We start from the raw sequence: 24,105 nt of genomic DNA on the forward strand, positions 1-24,105 counted from the left end.
CCCTGGGACCATGACCTGAGCCAAAGGCAGACACCTAACGACTGAGCCACCCAGGTGCCCCTTAATGTGACAATTTTTGATGTACCCACCACCTTTTAAAAATAACTAGATTTAAAAAAACTAAAATAATTGAGCTTTTACTTAAACTGTATGTATCTCCTTCTAAACTACTTTTCACTTCTAATCCCTAAATGTAAAGTAAAAATGCAAACAAACAAAAGCCAACCTCAAAAACCCTGGTTTTGAATATACTCCAGAGAAATGTGAGTAATTAAAGCCAAGAGGTAGAAGAAACAGTTGTGACATGGATAGAAAGGCTGACATGGATAAGGGATGATTAAGAGGAAGTCATGAATAGAAACAAAAAAAAAAAGAGGGTGTCATGATGGGGAAACAGCTACATAGATGTCATTATATAAACCAAAGTTAAACTAAGTGATCTACATAGGGGCCAAGGAATTTGTAGTTTACCTTACTAAAGAGAAAGCAGAAAGTACTGGAGAATGGAGAAGGACCATAAGAATAAAATGGAGTAACTAGATCTTAGATATAGAATTATATATATAAGAATCTAACAGTCATGATCATATAGATAATATGAGAAGCAAAAGAGACCTAGAAGGTCTTTCCTAGAAATAGACCTACAAGGGTAGTTTATTTACAACTCATTTTTATACTTTCAAATTTCCTGCCTGGATAAAAAAGTCACCTCACTAGCTGGAACCACAGGAATGGCACTGAAAGCATCTGCTCTCTCACTAGGATCTCCTCCTGCCGCTTTCAGATCCTAATCTAGTTATGTTGATGCACAGATCTTCAGAGGATCATGTATTCATCAGGGATTTGCCAAGATGATCTGCCCAGCTTAATTGTACAAGATTGAGTGGAAGTACACAGAGCAAGGTAACATAAGTGGCAGCAGAAATTGGTATATATATTTTTTCCTGATGGACAGACGAGGGATGAAGAGTTTAAAAAAGGATTCATGGAGGCTGCTATTACAACAAATCACTAGCAAGAGCTGGACTTGATTATTTTGCTAGTGATGAGAAGAAATAGCACAGGTACTTGTCTAGGGTTTAGTAACGGTAAATCACAAAACTAGGAATAATAAGAGGACTTTCCAATAAGTTAATCATTATCCTTGGTTAGGCAAAATATCATGAAAGGCTGTGCAATCAAAACCATAGATCATGCTATATTAAATAGTTGAGAAGTATGAGGTTGATTGGTAGATATTATTCAGGGAAAAACAAGTCAATTTGACTAACACAATCACTGTGACTCTGTAATGGTAGAAAGCCTAATAAAACGTCTATGAAGATGGAATCATAAAGTTAGTAAAGAGAATACTTTGTCCAGGTACAAGTTTTAGAAACATCTATAATCTTCAGTGCTTTATAGAGAGTCATAAAGAACTCTAACCTAACAGAGAATTTGCCTCTGCCTCTATTCAGTATCTAAAGAGAAGAGTTAGAACAAAGATGAGTACTGGAGAATGTTATAACAGACATATACCTCCCCTTTGGTCAAATATGAGTCCATAGCTCATATATCTTGAGTTTCAAAAGACTTTAAATGAAAAAAGATTTTTACACATAAATTAAGAGTTTAGAAGTTCCTAAAGAAATAATATAACCAATAAGGAAACTGGAAATGACCTTTCCTAGGTAATCCTTTGTCCTGCCAACATGGATTTCCTCCTTGTAGGTCTTGGTCCTGGGATGATAATAGCATATGATATGACATGGGTATCAGAAAGCATAAAGATCCTTTCTGCAAATCACAATAAAGATAAGCCCCACAAATAAAATAATCCAGCTACAGAGACGTATGACATTATCAATTTATTATTGACATTTATATAAATAAAATTTAACATTACATAATTTATTATTATGGTACTAGTTATAGACATCATTTATCTGTAGTAGAAAGTATTCTATCCCTATGTTAAATTTATTTTTTGTTGAAAGTATATCTGGAATTCTGTGGGATGAACTGTATTTATACTATAGGTATTCCAAAGAGTTCACAGGGGTAGGAAGATGTGAAATAAAGTAATCATTAAATATGAATGCATAAAATGGCCCTAAAATCTCAGGGGTCTTCAAAAGTGAAATGTTATGAAGACCTATTGTAGTATTAAAAGTAGCCATATCTTGTTTGAAAAAGCAGCTTTATAGTTTTTCCTTACTTTTATATCCTTATTAAATTATAGATTACTGGGGCTCAAATTTATAAAGAACTACAGAAACTCTTAACAACCCAGAAATTAATGGTAGAGAATAATAGCTTTAATGCTGAACAGGTTTAATAGAACAAGGGCACAATCTTATATCCTATTTCCTTACCAAGCAAATGGATACCATGTTGGAGGAATGCCGTCCCTAAACTTTATTAAGTATTCTTTTAGGGCTTCTAGCTCTACACCAACAGCCAAAGAAATATTATAGATTTTGCTGTAAATCAGCTAATCAGCCACTGGGTCATGAGGAGGGAAAGTGTCTCTGACTCTTATAAAAGAATGTACTCATTGGGGCACCTGGGTGGCTCAGTCTGTCAAGTGTCACACTCTTGGTTTCAGTTCAGGTCATGAACTCAGGGTCATGGGATCAAGCCCCCATGTGGCCGCCTCTATACTCAGTGGGGAGTCTGCTAGAAATTCTCTCTCCCTTTCCATCTCCCTCTATCCCTCCTCCTGCTCGTGCGTCTTCTCTCTAAAATAAATAAATAAATCTTAAAGGAAAAAACCCCCCAGAATATTCTTACATATAAAAAAAGAATGTAATCATTAAGTACTCTGCCAGATGTAAAGCAGTGTCTTATTTACAGACCCTCAGGATTGGATAGTTCAATGGGAATACAGGAAACAGGACTGGACTGAGAGGATTATAATGGGACATAAATAAATTGTTCACAGGCCTATAAGATCCCTGGAAAACACAAGATTTGCATCATATTAAAATGGAGTTACTTCACCAAATACAATGCATGTTCCTTGATTAGACCCTGGTTTGAACAAATCATCTATAAAACAATTTAGGGGACAAACGGGAAACTTGAATATGGCTTGGGTATTAGAAGATATTAAAAATTATAGTTAATTTTGTTAGATGTAGTAATGGTACTGTGATTTGAAAGGAAAATGTTCTTGTTTAGAGATGCATATTGAAGTATCAGCAAAAATACAAAAATGTTTTTCATAATAAAAAACAAAAACAGTGTTACTGTTTCAGTTTGGTGGTCACTACAGTAAACAAGGGAAACTAAGCATTTCCCTTAGTGACTGACCACCAAGATAGTTGTTCCCATTTATCCCTTCTATAAAAATAGGATTACCTTGGGGCTCCTGGGTGGCTCAGTTGTTAAACATCTGCCTTCGGCTCAGGTTATGATCCCAAGGTCCTGGGATTGAGCCCCCGCATCAGGCTCCCTGCTCAGCCAGGAGCCTGCTTCTCCCTCTCCCACTCCCCCTGCTTGTGTTCCCTCTCTAGCTGTCTCTCTCTCTCTGTCAAATAAATAAATAAAATCTTTAAAAAAAAATTGGAGTACCTTAGTGAAGAATGATGTTCCTAAACTCCTTTGGTTTTCTATTCTTTACTGCACCCACTTAACAAAGTCCCAAATCTAGAATAACTACCTTTGCCATGCCTATACCCTGAAGAATACTTCTGCAGAAAAATCACACAAGAGGTATATTCATGTAATAATTAGCATCCTCAATACTACCTTCTTAATTTCTCTAATTAGAACTTTCTCCCACATGCCGTAAAGACTATTTCAAACTACCTCCTTCAAATCTGTTACCAAACTTAACTACTCAATCTTAGTAAATGATCTTGCCTTCCAAATAGTAACAGAAACTAGAAGCATTCAAACAGTAGTTTTCTCTACTTCCTGCTATCAAATCTATAAATTAGCTGTACTCATAGTCTATTCCTTCTCTCGTTTAAAATAAAGGTCTCTTCTTCAATGAAGGGTTAATCCCCTTTGCCTGTGAAAATTTCTGTCCTTTCTCACCTTCTTAGGAGCCTTCTCTCATCAATTATCTCCTCTCCTGAACCTTCAACCTTTCTCTCTCTAGTGAGTCCTTCAATATCGAAACATGATCAAGTCTCTCATATTAAAAAACAAAACAAAAAAACCCTCTGGATTCCATACTCCACTACAGTTATGAGCCATTATGTCTATGCCCCCCTCACAGACAGTTTCAAACTAGTCTCCTATCATCTGTTTCTAGTTCCTGACATCCCAATCATTTCCTAACCAATTCAAATTGAGTTTTTTCTGCTGCCACCATTCTCTAAAAGGTACCAACGAAATCCGTATCACGTTTTCCCCCCAGTGTTCTCATCTTACTCATCTTTTCAACAGCATTTAACAACGGAGATCTCCAGTCTTCTTGAAATACTCTCTCCCTGTTGTCTTACATGATACCATATTCTTTAGATTTTCCTTTTCTTTTTTTCTTTCTCAGTCTTCTTTGCTAGTTCATACTCCTTTAGTTGATCCTTATACTGGCACTCCTTAAATCTGTCCTATCGTCTCTTTTCTTCTCATTCTTTATTTTCCTTTTAAATCTCATCCTCTCCCCAGATTACCATTTATACACAAAAATTATTCCAGTCTTGAACCATTTACCCAACATTTCCACTTGGAGGTATGCCTCAGAAGCAGCTCTAACAGTTCCAAGGCTGATTTCATGCTATTTGTCATCTTCTCTTCAGCATTCTTGGTGTCAATAAAGAGCACCACCATTTATCCAGTTCTTCGTGCTCAGAGCCCAGAAACCATTCTTTCTTAGTTTTTACATCCTAATCACCAAATCTGGTAGATTACCTCCTAAATGTCTATGGAATCTTTCTACTTTACACTTCTTTACCATCCTAGTCCAAGTCACTGTAACATCTTACTTGGCCCCTGCAATAGTCTCCTAACTAAATCCACATCCACATTTGCCCCAAAATCCAAAGCACCTTAATGTTGTACAAAGGGGACAGGGAGAGAACACAACACCTTGAATACACTGTTTAGCCACAGAATAAGGTTTACTGAGAAAAACGTGGAAGCAGAGAAACAGCAGAATGCACCCATTTTCTGAGTTATCATTATCTCACAGAAAGGTATCCTTCGTCCAGAAACAGACACATGGTAGAAAGTGCTTCAGGAGAGGTACCCCTTCCCCAACCACACAGGAACATTGGGAATCCCTAGCTGACTAATAAAGGACTTCTGGTCAGGGATATGGCCTTGACAGAAAAGAGAACATCTACAGCTTAGTATGGGGAGGTTGCATACCAACCACCAATGACAGTCAGAGATCTTGTTTTCCCATTGACCGATCTCACCCCTGCTGAGCCAAAAAAAAGAAAGAAAACATAAAGAACCACTAGGCCATCAGGAGACCAAGGTGTTTCTCCTCTTAACTCAAGACTCTACAAGATCTGGTACCTGCCTATCTTTTTAGTCTTATATCATGCCTCTTAATTTCTATGCTTCAATCACACAGGACTTCTTTTAATTCCTTAAGGAGTTAAGTTCTTTCCCTTCTCAGGGCCTTTGCACACACATGTTCTATCTGCTTAGTTAATCCTTTTTTTGCTAACTGATTAAACTCCTAAAAGATTCATTTTTCAAGTGTCAGTTTATTTTTTAAATTTTTAAAAAAATTTTTATTTGAGATAGAGAGAGAGCACAAGCAGGGGGAGGAGCAGGCAAAGGGAGAGGGAGAAGCAGGCTCCCTGCTAAGCAAGGAGCTGGATGCGGAACTCGATCCCAGGGACCCTGGGATCATGACCTGAGCTGAAGGCAGACGTTTAACTGACTGAGCCACCCAGGTGTCCCACAGAGTATTTTTTTTAACTATTATTTTTTAAAATTTTAATTCCAGTATAGTTAACAGTGTTACATTAGCTTCAGGTGTACAATATAGCAATTCAACAATTCCATATATTGCTCAGTACTTAGAGTATTCTTATATAAGCAAACAAATCATTTTACACTGCTTTGTGCAATTCATTGATTAAAGTGTTGAAGGAAGTATGAAGATCCGATTTCTGACTTCAATCCACTTACTTTCATTTAGAGAAAAGAAGGCACATTTACATGAAAAGAAAACTGGTAACCAGGTACTCATCTGTAAGGGAAGTAAGAATGACAAGTCTCATAATAGCTAGAGGAGGATAGGTAAAGTAGTGATCCTCAGCCTTAGCTGCACATTTAAATCACTTGGAGAGTATTTAAAAAATACAGATGCTTAGGTCCTACCTCTAGACATTCTGATGTAACTGAGTTGGTGGTGGGCTCTGGGCATTAGTATTTTTTAAAAAGCTTCCGGGTAGTTCTAGTATACAACCTGGTTGAGAACTACTGGTTTTAGAAGAAAAGGAGTAGCTGTACTGGAGAGTTAGTATTTGAAATGCTTCTTAAAAGCTAGGTGAAATGTGGATAGGCTAAAAGGAGTGAGATCTTTTCAAATAGGAATTAAGGAGTAAGAAATGATGGTAAAAATGCAGAAATGGTAAAGCATAAAGTGTCTACGAAGACAGAGGACTATTAATGAGTAGGCAGGCTATATGGCTGAAGCAAAGTATTGGCATAGGAGAATAGTAGAAAATACCTTGCATTTTTATCCTCTAGGCACTGAGGATAGCAGTAGTGCTACTGAGCATTTTTGCTATATTATTGACATGATCAGAGCAGTATTCTACCACAGAAGCCTCCCTATAAGTTGAGAAACTCCTCAAATAGGTAGCAGCTGTAAAAATGGAAGAGATGGATGAAGAGATAACAAAAAGGATAAATCAGTAAGATTTTTGGCAGAGCCATAAATGGCATAAGAAGAATTTAAAGTCACACTGATAACTTTAATAATAGTAAACACTATCAGAGACAAATCCTGATTCTTTCTTCTAACTTCCCCTCAAATATACACATTCATCATTAGCAATCCTAGTTCTATCTCTAAGGTTTATCTTTATTTTTTTCTTAGAAAGGAAATAATACTTTTTAATGCAGTAATCTGTGAAAAAGGAGTTGAGACTTAAAACAAAAAGCTGATTTGAAGTAACACTTAAATTGCGAATCCATTGCATCCTAAATATTTAATAATTACCTTCATAATCTGATGAATAAAGAATATTATGCTGAATTTTTTTATTTTGAAGTAGATCATAAGACATCTCTAAATCCAGCTCCTTTAATTTAGAATAACAATTAAAAAGCTATTTCTATATCATACCTTGTATTTGGTCATGGTGCTAAAATGATTATTCCGAAAGAACACACAAAGTTCTCCTTCCTGAACCGTTGAAGTTAGTTCACATAATCCATGGTATGTCAGTTGAGTGGCTGTGTTATTTAGAAACTGCTCAGCTACAAAGCCTATGGAACCAATGCATAATATTAGATGGAAGAATAATTTCAGAATTAAAAAGTTTTTCTATTTACATTGTGTTCCAAGTATGAAGAAAGGCCAACCAAAATAAGATTTTAACTACTATAACATGATGACTCCAAATTGAAGATTTTTCTAATTTTGCTATGGAAGATGTGTTTATAGACATTCTCCATCCTAAAGAAACAGTTAGGTGAAATTCTTTTTAACAATAAATGTATTTACTTATACTCCACCTACTTCCAAAAGGATTTCAGGTGCTATCAATAAAAGATACAGACACAATAAAACTAAAACCCATTAAAATAAATAAGAAGGCAAGAGTTAGCAATTTAAAAAGTAGGTAGGGATGAAAGATGTATGTCAACAGCTACTTTCCCAATGGAAAGGTGTTTAACAACTTGAGTTGCTTTAAGATGTTAACAAAGATCCCAGATAATTCTCAATTCACAAACTGTTCAGTTTTTGCCTTAAAAAACTAAAAGTAGGTGTGAGACCAAATAGAAAACAGTGGGATAACTGATGCCATTTTTATCCTAATGTCCTATCACATATACCACTCATTATGTAGATATATCAAGTTCAGAGACAGAAATGATCTGTTTTCAAAACACAATGAAATATAAAGAAGTTTTCTGGAGTTTAATTTAAAAGATAAATGTACAGTTGATACTCATTATTTGTGCACTTTCATATCATATTTTTGTATCTGCAAACTTGCCTAGTAACTAAAATTAAAAATCCAAAATCAATACTTGCTGTGCTTCAGGGTCAATCTTGGATTTGTACAAAGTGGCAAAAATTTTGAGTCACTCAATGCACACATTTCCCACTGAGGTCAAACAAGGCAACGTTCTGCCTTCTTGTTTCAGCTTTCTTACTATAAATAGACTTTCCACAGTCTATTAGGTATGTCTTTTTGGGTGTGTAAAATGGCCCCAAGCATACTGCTGAAGTGCTGGGGAGTCAAAGGCTGTGATGTGCCTTACAGAGAAAACACATATTTTTGCAGATTCATTCAGACATGAGTTATAGTTGCTGTTGGCCATGAATTTAATGTTAATGAATCAACAATATGTTTTAAATAAGGGGTCTCTAAACAGAAACACAAATAAAACAAGGTTATATACTGATCAGTTGATGAAAATCTTGTGACCAGAGGCTCATAGGAACCTAATCTTGTGTTTCCCCTAGGAATAGTGGTTCAGTATTCATGAATTTAATGTTCATAGCAACTTTACAGAACGTAACTACCAGGAATAATGAGAATCTGTATAAATAACTTAAAAGGCTGTATTTTTCTTCTTTCCTTCTTTTTCTTCCTTCATCCTTCTGCTCCCTTCCTTTAATACGGAATGTCTCAGAAGCAGTGGGGGTAGGGGTGGGGTAGGGTGGAATAGAATGCTCTAAAAAGTTTTATAAGTGAGCAGAGAGGTGCAGATACAGGGAGGAAAGATAAACCTACATTAAGAAACTGACACCTCAACAAGAAATTGAAAAATAAACTTCGTAGGGCCAGAGGCAGCTGGATAACATAGCTTTATTCCACTCCCTCTCTATCCCTCACCCTTGGTGTCAAGCTATAGCACTTCAAGCTGCAAAGTGGTTGTAAAAAACTACCAATGTATCACACTATTTCCAAGGAATTGGTTAAGATTGGAGGGGAAGTGCAAAAAAGTTATACAAAAGGCCCCTGCCAAAGGAAATTTATAGCCCATTTGCAACTTCTTGGGTTTATACATTTAGTAGAGCTCCCCCCTTCAGTTATTATCATTACTTTGCTAAGTACTAAGTTACTGAGTAGACTATATACTAAAGTACTTGCTATATAACAGTTTCAGTCTTAAGCACTATATCTATGCTGAGAAGTATCACTGTTCTACATAATATCCACGTTACTAAATGCTTCCTTCAGAAAGATGTTTCTAAATACCCCTCCCACATCTCACACAATATCCTCTCTAAAAATCCCTTTCAAAAAGATACAAAAAATGAGTGGAGATAACTGAATTCACAACATTATTTCATGTGTGTGAAATTCAAAAATGCTACACTAGAAAGGTCTTTCTCAGGTACTTCTTTCTAGAGAACAGGGTATCAGCTCAAGAGAGAATACATGACTTGCTCGAGGACATAAAACTAGTAACAGCAAAGTGAAGACTGGAACCCAGGAGAATTATTGGCATTAAGTTTAAAAATTTAGTGCTGATTACTATAAATGCAAACTGAATTGTATTTCTCCCAAGCCATAAAGCATATTCTAATTTAGACTGACAGAGAACAATGTTTCCTAATTCTTTTACCAACTCTTAAAATGACCCCTGTGATTTTCATGCACTGTTCAAAAGCCTAATCTAGTTTCAACTTTTCATAACTAATTAAACAAATTTTGGTAAACAATTCTAAGTGTTACATAGCAGTTTACTTATCTGCATTGCTTCAAATGACAGTTTATTTGCAACATTTAGCTTAAATTTCATTTTTTTTTTTTAAATGGGTTCTACCCACCCAACGCGGGGCTTGAACTCATGACCCTGAGATCAAGACCTGAGCTGAGATCAAGAGTCGGATGCTTAACCAACTGAGCCACCCAGGTGCCCCTTAAATTTCAATTTTAATGTTATAGATACTGTTAGTAATGATACTAAAGTAAGGTTAAAATTAATATAATGGTAATAATAAAATTATATTACTAAACGTAAATTTAAATTAAAAATTATTTCTTGACATTATGTGTTTGAAAATATTTCTTTCAGAAATTCAATACTAAATTTATCAAATTACTTTCCTTCATTACTGAGGAGTTATTAGAGAACAGAAAGGTACTAAGTGCCTTAAAGAAACTGAAATAGAAACAGAGGCACTAAAATTAGGCAAAAAGGAACAAAAAGAGGATACAGGAAAAAAGGAAAACTTGGCTTATTTTTAAATGTTGGCTAGATTTGGCACTGCTTAAGATTTGCATTCAAATTTAAACTCAATCAGAACTTTGTCACTGTGATAGTTTTAAACAATGATTTTCTTTTTAATTTCATCTACTATCAATTTTCAAAAATCAAATACATTATATTAACATTTTTCCCCAAGAGGATGCAACAAAACAATCCCTTTTAATATGACAAATACCCAGATTTTCTCTGAAATACAAGGGCTCATATAATTTGATTCCAGGGATGTAGTAGGGACCAGAACATTCCTATTGTGCCATAAAATAAGGAAGTACTCAAAAAATGAAGACATGTTAAAAGAACATGGGATCCAGGCTGAGAGGATTCCACTGGATAAATCTGAGACAATTCTAAGCATTAAAAAGAGTCATGATAATAATGGATTATAACACACTGAATAAAAAAAATCTATGAGTCTACATTGATAAAAAAATTTTTTAATGGGGGAGGAGAAAACACTTTTTATTTTTACAGAAAACTGCCAACTAATAAATGTAGAAGGAATAGAAATATCCTAATCACCATAGTAACGGTTGATTCAGATAAGAATCAATGAATGCCAATTGTACTGGCCAAAAGATTATTAGGGAACAGGGTATTCCCGCAGTTTCAAAGCATGATATCAGAGATTACTAATTAATTACAAAAGGCAAAGGACATCTTTACAACAAAAAAATCTGGCAGATACCACCTTAATCATATCATATTTCAACATCACCAATAATGGGATAATCAGACATCTATCTTGTGCCACCTGATTTGATGCACTGGGAAAGACACAGTATCACCTATGTAGTATTCCCACCAAAAATATATGACCTATTCTATTCATGAGGAAACAGTCAAATGAATCCATATTGAGGACTATTCTACAAAAAAACTGGCCTGGATTATTAAGAAAAGTCAATATCAGAAAAGACCAAAAAGAAAAAAGGAAGAAGGAAAAAAGATTAAGGATCTGTTCTAGATTACAGGAAGCTAAACTGATATGACAATTAAATGATTCTTGATTGGAGCCTACACTGAAAAACCTTCAAAGCTAAAAGGGGCATTATTGGGACAACTGGAAAATTGAGAATATGAACAGTATATTAGATAAAAGTATTGTATTGATGCTAAATTTCCTGAGATAATTTTATTGTGACTACATAGGAGAATTCTTGTTTTTAGGAGACAACTGTTGAAGCATTAATGGGTAAAGTGCTATGATATTTGCAACTAATTCTCACATGACTTAGGAAATAGTGTGTGTGTGTGTGTGTGTGTGTGTGTGTAAACAGAGAAAGAAAGCAAAACTTCAATATGTTAATAATTGGTGAATTTAGGCAAAGTGCATAAATAATCACGGTACTATTCCAATTTTTTTATGGATTTGAGAGTTTTCAAAATAAAAGAAAGAAAAAAGAGAAAATCAGTATCATTTAATCAGAAATAACATGAATTCAAACTATAATCTTCAGTGTTGATAGCACATGATAAAGGCTCAATAAATATTTGAATGACATGATAAAGGCTCAATAAATATTTGAATGAATGAATATTCTGGAATTATTTAAGCATTTTTTTTTTTTTAACTTAGGAATAACCGTTAAAGAAGAAATTATTACTGAGAAAGCATCTGGAATTAAATGACCAGTCTGGCAGCTGGTACTGTGCTATTTTTTTTCCTTACTGATTTTTGCTGCCATGCCATACCCATCATTATAACTAGATTCAAAAAAGTACTGCCATCCAAAGACATAGCAAATAATACATACTCTCTATGTACATGTAAAAGTTCTGTACTTTTACTTACAAGGTATTGCCATCAAAAGAAAAAAAATGTTATCTGAAAGAAGGTGAAAGAATATCTAATTTTATTTAGCTAAATAACATTGTTTATTAAAAAAATGATAGTTAAAATATATCTTGTATTCTGCACCTTATGGAAATGAAATATTTGAATTAAAAAAATTAGTAATTATCACCTGAAATTAAAGCTTAACACTTTTTAATAAAGAAGGATTAGAAATAAACCACCTTTGGGATATTTTATTGATTCAGAAGGAAAGTTACAGTTGGGGGCTAAACAGAAAAAGAAAGCAGACTCCTTCATCTGAACATTATACCCAAGAAAATATGAGGAAGAAAACAATGGGGGGGGGGGAGCTAAATTGCTACATTATAAGTAAAAATGTCCATTGTGGCCTTTTCTTTCCTATACCATTTCTTAGTGCCTATACAAGTAACCATTGGAACTGAGTAATTATTTCAAACAGACTACACATTTGTAGTTTCTTATAAACAAAAACTTTTTAATTGTACTAAATTCTACATATAATTATTCCTTGATATAAAAATCTGATATGCAGAATTCTACCATATAAAATTTATATACCAAGGAATTAATCAATTCTGGTACATATTACCCCAAAATTCTATAGCACTAAAGAGGATGATTCCTTCCTTGCTTTTATCAAGGAGTTCTTCTCAAGGTATCAATACTATATAAATTAGTTATAGTTTTTTGTTACCCTGGGGAATCAATGTTAGAGAAATAGTAACAATAGCTGTAACATCAGGTGAGAGAAAGAAGTGATGAAGGGGCTGGATTTTTGTTGTTGTTCACTTTGTTAATTAGCATACTGCCTAAGTACATTACCTTGTTACATTACAGCCTAGCTTGGGGAAAATGCTGTTACCAAGTGTTCCCTATAGCTTCCTACCCTATAAGCCTGTTCACCCAAATATCCCTAATATAGCTATTATTCCATCTGTTAACAATTGCTGAATCCTATTGTTCCCTCAATTACTACTGAATAGCATATTGGAAGTTATGGAGAAAGCTGGAACCTACACATGGAAATTTTCTTTATAGTCTGTTTTTTTAGGAATATATAGTAATAAGAGTTTGGGTAAGGAATGGAAAGTTCTAGTGAATGGAATTTTGTTAATTGAAAGTATTTTTAACAGCTTTTGTTGCTCCTCTCTCCCCTAAAATTAAACTTTGTTGCCTTGGGTTGCAGTGAAAGAGCTGTCATACAAATCAGTGATCAGTATCCCTGTATGCTTATGTATTTATTACAAGTAAAAACCTAGGATAAGTGTCCACTAAAATACTCTCTTTTCTTCCTACCTGCTTCTTGAATAAACATGTTAAACTTATGGATAACTGAATAATTACTTGGGTTCTGATTAATATAGTATGTGATTCATGTACATACCTTCTCATATGTTCTTATATACTCTTGTAGTCACTTAGTTTTATTTTTTTAAATGTGGTGATTATAATCAACTTTTATTATACCTCATGTAAAAGAACTGTGTCTGAGAGGATGATGAAGCCCATCCCCTACTTCTCACGATTTCTATCTCGTTTACCCTTCAAACAGAGGACAACAGCAGCCTAAGTTTTTGTACATATTTACAAGAAAGTGAAGTGGGTTGTAGGAAAGGTATATCCAAATACTATGGCTCCTGATAGCATTCTGGTTTCAAATGTGCTTTTCCCTTCATTGACCAGAACACAGCTGAAAAAACATGAAACTGCTTCTACGACGATAAATTTAGCAATTTAATTAGTTAGGGATTAGGAAATCTGATGATCAGAGGTATACTTTCATTTAGAATGGTGCTTTAATATACTATATTGTACTGAAACATAAGGCAGAGCTCTACTAAAATAAACACTCATTGAAATGAGTACATAATACTCATTTCAATCAATTAGAGGATGAATTATATAAAGTTCACTCAGTACTCCCAAATAATAATCCTTTTTTTAAAAAAAAGTAATTATCAATAACTCCTGGGTAATTGATCGTATCAAAGTTAACAAGTGATTCCAAAGACTTTTAGTAGAATCCAGGCCTGATTTTAGAAATCAAGTGAAAAGGGTTCTAAAAAAAACCTTTCACTGGTATCTTTATGAATAATTACTTCTTTTAATTCCTACAAGTAGCATCACTTGGATTTTTTAGAAGTCTTACTTATGACATTTAAAAGCTACTAAATTATAACACAGGTTATTTTGCCAAGAATAAATCAGGTAATAGCAGCACTCACCCACCTTCACTAACGAGCTCACTATTGTCTGACTGCTTACAAGAGATGATCTTCTCCACTAGTTGGTTGTAGCTGCAGTTACCAACAGCTTTTACAATGTCATCAATCTAGAAAACAAACGACTGTCTCACTAATCATGATAAGATTAAAAACAATAACAAAGAAACCCATTTCACTCTTTAGGGTTTTATTCTAATATTAAATGTAAAAATATGACTTCTGAAAAAGAAAATCAACACCCAACAGTTCCTAATTTTGTTTACAGCTCACTATAACACATTATGAAAAATATCGCTTAGCTGTATTTCAATTATGCAAAAAATAATGAAATGGGATTATTACATGCAACTTTATTTCTTTCTTAAGGTTGTAAAGATGCTAGTGATTAAAATAAAAAGTAAACTATTTCAGGAGGAAAAATAAGAACATTTCAGTTTTTTTTTTCTAAAAAACAAATATTTTGCATTTAAAGCAAGGCAAATCTAAAGATAATTTACGGGATTAACAAAGTTCTCCCATTTTATTTATTATTTAGTTCTCAGCAAAGTATAGTGGAGATGCAAGTAGACGTAACTATGTCATTTTCCTGAAAAAAAGTTTATATTAATCAGGGATAGTATTTGCCTCACGAGTCTTATTTAATCTTTGTCTTTGGCAGTAGAGTAGAAAAGTAAATGCAAAGTTTTAAGCTGAAGGAAAATGAAACTGGGCATCTCTACTCTCCTCCCATTACACTTTGCTTTGACTACTGAAGAAAAAATAGGTTTCTGGTGTCTAAACAACTTGTTTTGATTGCCATCCCAACTGTAAAATATATTTACTTATAAACTATTTACATGTACTACTGTATTGACATATACATAATTAAACAAATATAAATTAATACATAGATATAACATAAGAGGGCCAATGTTTTCTTTAAACATCCAAATGATCTTCTTGAATACTTACACTTTGAATACCACAAGTCTTCACATATATCTGTTCAAATAATACTCTGGACAATGGTTCTCAAACTAGGGAGCTTGTTAAAAAGATCTAAAAGAATTCCAGGCTCAAATTGCTTCTCAGCTGTCTAAATTTTCATTCCACTGCTGCATTGCAAAGTTTAGGAAAAACTGCTCTAGGCTATAATTTCTTTGTTCCTGCAAAATTCTAGAATGGGAAAAACCTCTGAACCATTGTGGGACCGACTGTTGAGAAGAGCAGTTAATTGAAAAAAGTCAAAGCAGGGAGTTATGAAAAAATGTTATATACACATCTTGAACATTTCATGTTAAAATACACAAATGTATTCACTTGTCAATCTTTTGATGTAGAGCCAATAAGGCTTTTTCTTTGAAAGCAGACTCTTACGATTCTATGTAAACAACACAGAAGAGTATGACTTCCAGTTTTGATTTAAAGTGAAAACTTAGACCCTTAAGAAGCAATTTGAGGGCACAGTTCCTTTAGATTTTCATTATTTTTCTTAACACTTTTACTGTTTACAGCAATTTTCCTTAGTGACTTAACATTAACTCTTTCCAAAGGATCTGAATTTTCAATCCTAAGGAATCCACAAAATACAAATAAAAGATAAATATACAAAAATCAATTGTACTTCCATAGACCAGCAATAAACAATATAAAGATTTCAATACAGAGATTTCATAGGCCAAATCTCTACATTAGCATTTCATTCAATTAATTCATTTGGGAGCCTTTTATGCACAGCTGTGTACCAGGTGCTGTTAGAGAAACTGCAGACTCAGCAGTGAACAAAAGAGATGGTCTATGCTTTCATATAGTTTACATTCTAGAGTAAAGACAAACAACAAACCAAATAAGCAAATATATTATATGCTAGGTAGTTATATGTAGTGGTGTACAGCTGTTCTTTGTTCGTTTTCATTGTATTCCACAGTATGGATATACCATAATTTTTTTTCATTCATTTTTTGATGGCTAAGTTGCTTGCAGTTTTGGGCTATGACAAATAATACTGCCATGAATATGCTTATACATTTATCCTATTCTACACATAAAGAGTTTCTCTAGGAAATATGTTTTGTCTAATTGCTAAGTCTTAACGTATGCTTATCCTCAACTTTGCTCTAGAACTCCAAACTGCTTTCCAAAACAGAAAGCCAATTTATTTTCTCATCAGTGGGAAATGAGAATTCTCTACATTGCATATCTTCTCCAACATTTAGTACTGTCAGACTTTTAAATATTAATTGTTCTGTTCTAATGGGTGTATAATAGTGGTATCTTATTTTGGTTTTTATTTGCATTTCCCTGATGACTAGTTCATATGTTCACTAGTTGTTTGGATAACCATTTTTGTAAAGTGCTTGTTCAAGTCATTTGCTCCTTTTTTTTTTAAACTGGGTTGCCTATCTTAAAAAAAAAAAAAAAAATATATATATATATATATATATATATATATTTGTAGGAGCTCTTTATTCATTATATAAGTTGTAATCCTCTCAGGGGCTTGCTTTTACATTTTCTTCGGCATTTCTTTAAATAAATACAAGTTCTCAATTTTAATGTAGTCATGTTTACCAAAGTTCTTCACGGTTAATGTATTTGTTTAGAAATCCTTTCCTATCATTAAGGTCAGAAACATACTCTCAAACTTTGGCAGTTTTAGCTTTTACAGTTAAATATCAATGCATATGGAACAAATTTTATGCTGTGAGTTGGAGGAAATAATTTCATTCTTTTCCAATTGACTAATTAGAAATCCAAATTGGCTATCTAACTGGCTATCTAATTAAATATGTAATGGCTACCTAATTGCCTTAGCACCTTTTATTATAAGGACTGCCTTTCCCCTGTTGCTCTACAGTGCCTTCTGTCTATATATGCATGGTCTTTTTGGCTTCTCTATTCTGTCATTGGTCCAAATCTTAATTACAATATTTAAAGTATTTCCTATCTGGAAGAGCAAGTCCTCCCTGCTTGTTCTGCTTCAAGTATATCATGGCTTCTATTCCCAGCCCTTTGCATTTCCACATAAATTATAGAATCCACTTGTCTCATTCCAAAACTACTCCCCATAAATCTGTTGGGATTTTGTTTGGGGTCATACTGAAACTACTAATTTACTTTAGAGAGAATGGACATTTGTATAAATTGTCTTAAAATCTAAAATCTAAGAATAGAGGGTGCCTGGGTGGCTCAGTTGGTTAAGCGACTGCCTTCGGCTCAGGTCATGATCCTGGAGTCCTGGGATCGAGTCCCGCATCGGGCTCCCTGCTCAGCAGGGAGTCTGCTTCTCCCTCTGACCCTCCTCCCTCTCATGCTCTCTGTCTCTCATTCTCTCTCTCTCAAATAAATAAATAAAATCTTTAAAAAAAAAAAAAAAAAAAAAAGAATAGAGACCTACATTTACATAGGTCTCTAATTTCTCTCAAATTTAAAATTGTGCACACAGAGATCTTGCACATCTTTTTGTCAGCTTTATTCTTAGGAACTTACGCTATGTAAATGACATATTTTTAAAATTTCATTTTCTGTCACTTTATTTATTTATTTAAAAGACTTTATTTTTAAGTAATCTCTATACCCAGTGTGGGGCTCGAACTCGCAACCCCAAGATCAAGAGTCACATACTCTACCGACTGAGCCCGCCAGGCGCCCCTTCTGTTTGTCATTTTAAAATTCTTTTTGAAGGGGGCGCCTGGGTGGCCCAGTCGTTAAGCATCTGCCTTCAGCTCAGGTCATGATCGCAGCTCAGGTCATGATCCCGGGGTCTTGGGATCGAGCCCCATATAGGGCTCGCTGCTCAGAGGGAAGCCTGCTTCTCCCTCTCCCACTTCCCCTGCTTGTGTTCCCTCTCTCGCTGTCTCTGTCAAAAAAAAAAAAAAATCTTTTTGAAGAATGTTTATTTGAAGAATTTTGAAGATTTTAGCTTTGTTAATCTTACTTTCTGCTTTTTAATACTTTCTGATCTTTTTTTTAAAACACTTTCTGCTCTTAAAATGGATATATAGTTTATTAGCTTTCAATCTTTTCTTATTCATTAATATATGAATTTAGGGCTTTAAAAATCCCTCTAAAAGCTGTTTTACCTAATCTCACAAGTTTTGATATGGATTTAGTTATTGTGCAGGTTAAAATATACTCTGACTTTCATTATCCAAATTTTTGGCCCAAACTATTTCTATTGTTTTTCTACTGATTTCTAGCTTAATTGCACTGTGGTCAGAGGATATTCTATACTCTATGTGATTTAAATCCTTAGAAATTTGCTGAAACTTGCTTTATAGCCCTGTCGTAGGTCAGTTTTTGTAAATTTCATGAATGTATAGTCAGGTTCAAGAAAAAAACCAGGAGAAAATGTCATGGACAGGAGACTAGGAAGATATGATGATTAAATGCAATGTATTATTCTAGATTAGATCATGGAACAACAACAACAAAAATTAGTAGAAAAATTGGTGAAGTGTGTGAGAACTGAAATCATAAAAATACTAGAGGGGAATACAGGCAATAACTTCTTTGATATCAGCTGCAGCAACTTCTTTCTCGATATGTCTCTGAGGCAAGGGAAACAAAAGCAAAAACAAACTACTGGAACTACATCAAAATAAAAGGCTTCTGCAGAGCAAAGGAAACAACCAACAAAACTAAAAAGCAGTCTATGGAATGGGAGAAGATATTTGCAAATGACAAATCCGATAAAGGGTTAGTATCCAAAATATAAAGAACTTATAAAACTCAACACCCAACAAAACCAAATAATCCAATTAAAAAATGGGCAGAAGACATGAACAGACATTTTTCCAAAGAAGACATATGGCTAACAGACACATGAAAAGATACTCAACATCACTCATTATCAGGGAAATACAAATCAAAAGTACAATGAGATTATCACCTCACACCTGTCAGAATGGCTAAAATCAACAACACAAAAAATAATAGGTGTTGGTGAGGATGTAGAGAAAGGGGAATCTTCTTGCACTGTTGATGGGAATGCAAACTGGTGCAGCTGCTCTGGAAAACAGTATGGAGGTTCCTGAAAAAGTTAAAAATACAACTATCCTACAACCCAGCAATTGCACTACTAGGTATTTACCCAAAGAATACAAAAATACTAATTCAAAGGGATACATGCACCCCAATGTTTATAGCAGCATTATCTACAACAGCCAAATTATGGAAAGAGCCCAAATGTCCATCGACTGATGAACAGATAAAGAAGATGTGGTGTATATATACAATGGAATCTTACTCAGCCATAAAAAAAGAATGAAATCTTGCCATTTGCAACGACATGGGTGGAGCTAGAGGGTATAATGCTAAATGAAATAAGCCAGTCAGAGAAAGACAAATACCATATGATTTCACTCATATGTGGAATTTAAAAAACAAAACAAACGAGCAAAGGAAAAAAAAAAAAGGGAGAGACAAACCAAGAAACAGACTCTTAACTGTAGAGAACAAACTGATGGTTACCAGAGAAAGGTGGGTAGGGGGTGAGATAGGTGACGGGGATTAAGGAGTGCACATGTCGTGATGAGCACCAGGTGATGCATGGAAGTGTTGAATCAATATATTATACACCTGAAACTAATATTACACTGTATGTTAACTGGAATTTAAGTAAAAACTTAAAAAAAATAAATTGGTGAAATGTGATTGAAGACTCTAATATAGCTAATAGTAATGTACCAATATTAAGTTTTGATATGTGTACCAAGGTCATGTAAGATTAAGAGAAATGGGGTGAAAAGTATGAAGGAATTCTCTGTAATATCTTTGTAAATTTCCTGTAAATCTGAAATTATTCAAAAATAAAAATTAATTTTTTTAAAGAATATATATTCATTAGGTTTTATTTTCTGCTTCTGTCAATTACAGACAAAGATATAACAATTTCCAGTATGGCAATCTATTTCTTTTTATAATTCTGTTAAATTTTGCTTTATGTACTTTGAGATTATATGATTAGATGCATACAAATTTTATTTTTTTAAAGATTTTATTTATTTATTTGATAGAGAGAGACACAGCGAGAGAGGGAACACAAGCAGGGGCATGGGAGAAGGAGAAGCAGGCTTCCCGCCGAGCAGGGAGCCCGATGTGGGTCTCGATCCCAGGACCTTGGGATCATGACCTGAGCCAAAGGTAGACGCTTAATGACTGAGCCACCCAGGCGCCCACAAATTTTATTTTTTATTGTCCAAAACTGACCTTTATTCTTTGTGACAGTTCCCATGGGTCCAAAGAATGAGCAATCAATCAGGTATTTACTTTCTAGGTGTCTCTGGGCACATACAAATCTAAAATAAATATATCTACTTGGCAAATTAAACATTAAGCAATTGTATGGCATCTTTTTTTCCCTCTCTTTACTTGCTACCTTTGTTTTTTATATCTCTTGTGAACAACAAATATGTATTATTTTAATCCAACCTCAGAACCACTTTTAACTAGAGCATTTAGTCCTATTTACACTTACTATAATTATTTACATACCTGAACTTATTAAATCTATTCTCTTTGTCCCATCAGTTCAACATTCTTTTACCTCTTCTTTCTTCCTTCTCTTTAGATTAATTTTTCTCTTTTCTACTAATCTAGAAGTTACCCACTATGTCTTCTATTCTTTTCATAGTTACTCTAAAAGAGCATTATCCAATAGCACATTCTGTAATAATGGAAATATTCCAAATCTGTATTGCTCAATAAGATATCCACTGGCCACATGCAATTGAAATATACCTAGTGCAACTCAGAAACTAAATTTTTAATTAAATTTAAATAGCTACACTTGGCTACCACATTGGACAAAGAAGTTACAGAAACTATAACATCTACCCCTACACAAAGTCAGAAGTTAATATTCTCTTCTTGAACAATTAATTCTAGGCCCTTAGAATACTTTACCTTCCTCCCAGCTTAGGTTATTATTTTTGTATTTGCTAATGTTCCTTTTTATAATCCCAAAAGATAGCATTATTATTTGATACAGTCCACATTTATATTTATCCACATATTTATCATGTTATTTTCTCTTCGTTCACTTTTCCCTCCGAGATCATTTTCCTGATTTCTAAAATCCTTGTTTAGAATTTCCACTAATGTTGGTCTATTGCCAGGAAGCTTTTTTTTTTTTTTTGAGATTTAAAAAAATGTTTAAGTAATCTCTACACCCAATGTGGGACTTGAACTTACAACCCTGAGATCAAAAGTCACATGCTCTATTGACCGAGCCAGACAGGCACCCCAAGGAAGCTATCCTAATTTAATTAATCTACAAAATGATTTTGTTCCATTCTTGAAAGATAATTTTTCTGGGAACAGGATTATAGGTTAGCATTTGTCTTCTTTCAGCACACTCAATATATCATTTCCACTGTTATCTGGCTTCCAATGTTGCTTTTAAAGAGTTATTATCAATTAATAATGGAGAAATATCCTCTCAGTGGCTGAATTCTGGTGCTCACCATCAAGAGAAAAGCTGGAATTTATTTGCAAGATAATCATTTGCAGAATACATCATCAGAATACAAAGAACTAACCAGTTCTGAGAGGCAGTTCATATACACCTATAGATTACAAACTTTTGCATCGCTCCTTTTCCTTTCTCAGCAGCAGAATCATTCTGTCACAAAATAAGTAAGTAAAATAGATAAAAAGCACAGCCCGAACCCCTTCCAAGAGTTTGAAAATCACTGTGTATACCAGAAAAGTCTGATGAACAATTTCAGTTCTACACTTGAGTATATGTTTTTCTTTAAGCATATGAATTCAACTGTTTACCAGACAATATATAGTTCTATACAGACAGTCAGAGAGATGATCTGAGTAAAATTTTTAAGAACTCAGGCTTAAGTTCCTCAGGCGGTCAGCTCATTCTCCTCAAGAATCTAGGCAATCTGGCATTGTCATCTGCCAGGATGCGACATGGCTCACCTTGGATATGTAAAATGCTAGACATGGCTACACTTTTCAGTGATATTCTCAGAGACAGAATGCCAATAAAGATACAGATGCCCTGTTTACAGTAAGCCATGCTTTCCTTGCCCAGACTACCAGTTGCTTTTACCAACAGACAAGGATGGAGAAACCAGTGCTATTATGATCTCTCCGTCCTTGTAGTTAACGCATGGAGACATGTATGCATGCTTCATGCCATCAATCAATATTTACTAAGAACCTACTATGTGCCAACCACTGTTCCAAACAATGAGATATAAGAGCTCAGCCCTCATAAAACATTCTAGAGGGAGATGAGAGCCAATCAAGTAAATAAATAAATAATAATTCCAGATAACGGTAAGTGGTAAAGAAAATCAAATAGGATTGTGGGAGAGGAAATGACTGAGGAAAAGGAGGGTGACTAATTTCAACAAGTTGTCAGAAAGGGTCTCTCTAACAAGGTGATATTTGACCTGAGATCTGAATAATGAGGTACCAGAAACGTGAAGATCTGGGAGAACAACATGTAGGGTAGTAAAACAATGTTCCACAGTAGGCAATCAGCCAGTAGAAGAACCTGAAATAGAAATGAACTTAACATGTCTGAAGAACAGAAGAGCAGTCAGCATTACTAGAGAGTAGTAAAAAAAAAAAAAAAAAGGGATAATTATATGAGGTGAAGTTGGACAGATACAGAGTCTAGGTCATGCAGCATATCATAACTCTAATAAGGATTTTGTATCTTATTGGAGTTACAGTGGAGGTTTTTAAGGAAAGGAGGGGGGCACAGGCATCAAGGGGAGGGTTATTTTACAAAGATCACTCTGAGTGCCAAGACAACTCAATGGGGGAAAGAATAATCTTTTACAAAGAGTACAACAAATACTACTAGGACAACTGGATATCCACATGCAAAAGAATAAAAATGGATCCCTCGTCAAACTATATACAAAGATTAACTCAAAATTGATCAATCACACTCCTAAATATAAGCACTAAAACTTTATAAAACTCTTAGAAGAAGATACAGGAGTAAATCTTTGTGACTTTGGGTTAGGCAAAGCCTTCTTAGGACACCAAAAGCATAAGCAACAAAAGAAAAAAAAGAGATAAATTGGACATCATCAAAATTAAAAACTTTTTGGCTGCAAGAACACCATCAATAAAGTGAAAAGACTATCCACAGAATGGTAGAAAATATTTACAAATCATTTATCTAGTAAGAGACTTATACCTAGAATATATAAAGAACTCTTGCAACTCTATAACAAAAAGACAAATAGCCCAATTAAAAATGGAGAACGGATCTGCAGACATTTCTCCTAAGAAGATATACAAATGGCCAATAAGCACATGAAAAGACGTTCAACATTATTAGTCAAAAGAAATACAAACAAATCCACAATGAGATGCAATTTTATACCTATTAGTATGACTATAATCCAAATAACAGATAATAACAAGTGTTGGTGAGAATGGGGACTCAACTTCGTAGGTAACTCCTGACTCCTTGAAGTTATAGTCAGAAGTCTTGGACAAACTGAGCAGTCTGGAGGACAGTGCCCTTAACCTCACAATTTGGCTAATTTCAGGTAAAACCACAAAAATATAACAATCAGAGGGGCACATGCGTGGTTCAGTCGGTTAAGTGTCCGACTCTTGATTTCAGCTCAGGTCATGATCTCAGGGTCATGAGATCAAGCCCTGTGTTGGGCTCCATGCTGCGTGTGGAGCATGCTTAAGAGGCTGTCTCTCTCCCTCTGCCACTCATGCTCACTCTCTCTCTCAAAAAAA

The 24,105-nt window shown here is 34.4% G+C and overlaps 1 protein-coding gene across 3 annotated transcripts in view; it reads right to left on the reverse strand.

Moving 5' to 3' along the window:
- The window catches only part of MINDY2 (MINDY lysine 48 deubiquitinase 2), a 73,809-nt gene that overhangs the window by 18,731 nt on the left and 30,973 nt on the right, over positions 1 to 24,105 (reverse strand). For all 3 annotated transcript variants that reach the window (XM_036107035.2, XM_036107036.2, XM_036107037.2), the window contains exons 5-6: positions 14,396 to 14,498; positions 7,244 to 7,386 (exon numbers count right to left, since the gene is read on the reverse strand). In XM_036107035.2, the coding sequence (XP_035962928.2) occupies positions 7,244 to 7,386; positions 14,396 to 14,498 (246 nt within the window). The remainder of the gene's footprint in view (positions 1 to 7,243; positions 7,387 to 14,395; positions 14,499 to 24,105) is intronic.

The sequence above is a fragment of the Halichoerus grypus genome, chromosome 8, assembly GCF_964656455.1.
Source record: "Halichoerus grypus chromosome 8, mHalGry1.hap1.1, whole genome shotgun sequence".
NCBI lineage: Eukaryota > Metazoa > Chordata > Mammalia > Carnivora > Phocidae > Halichoerus > Halichoerus grypus.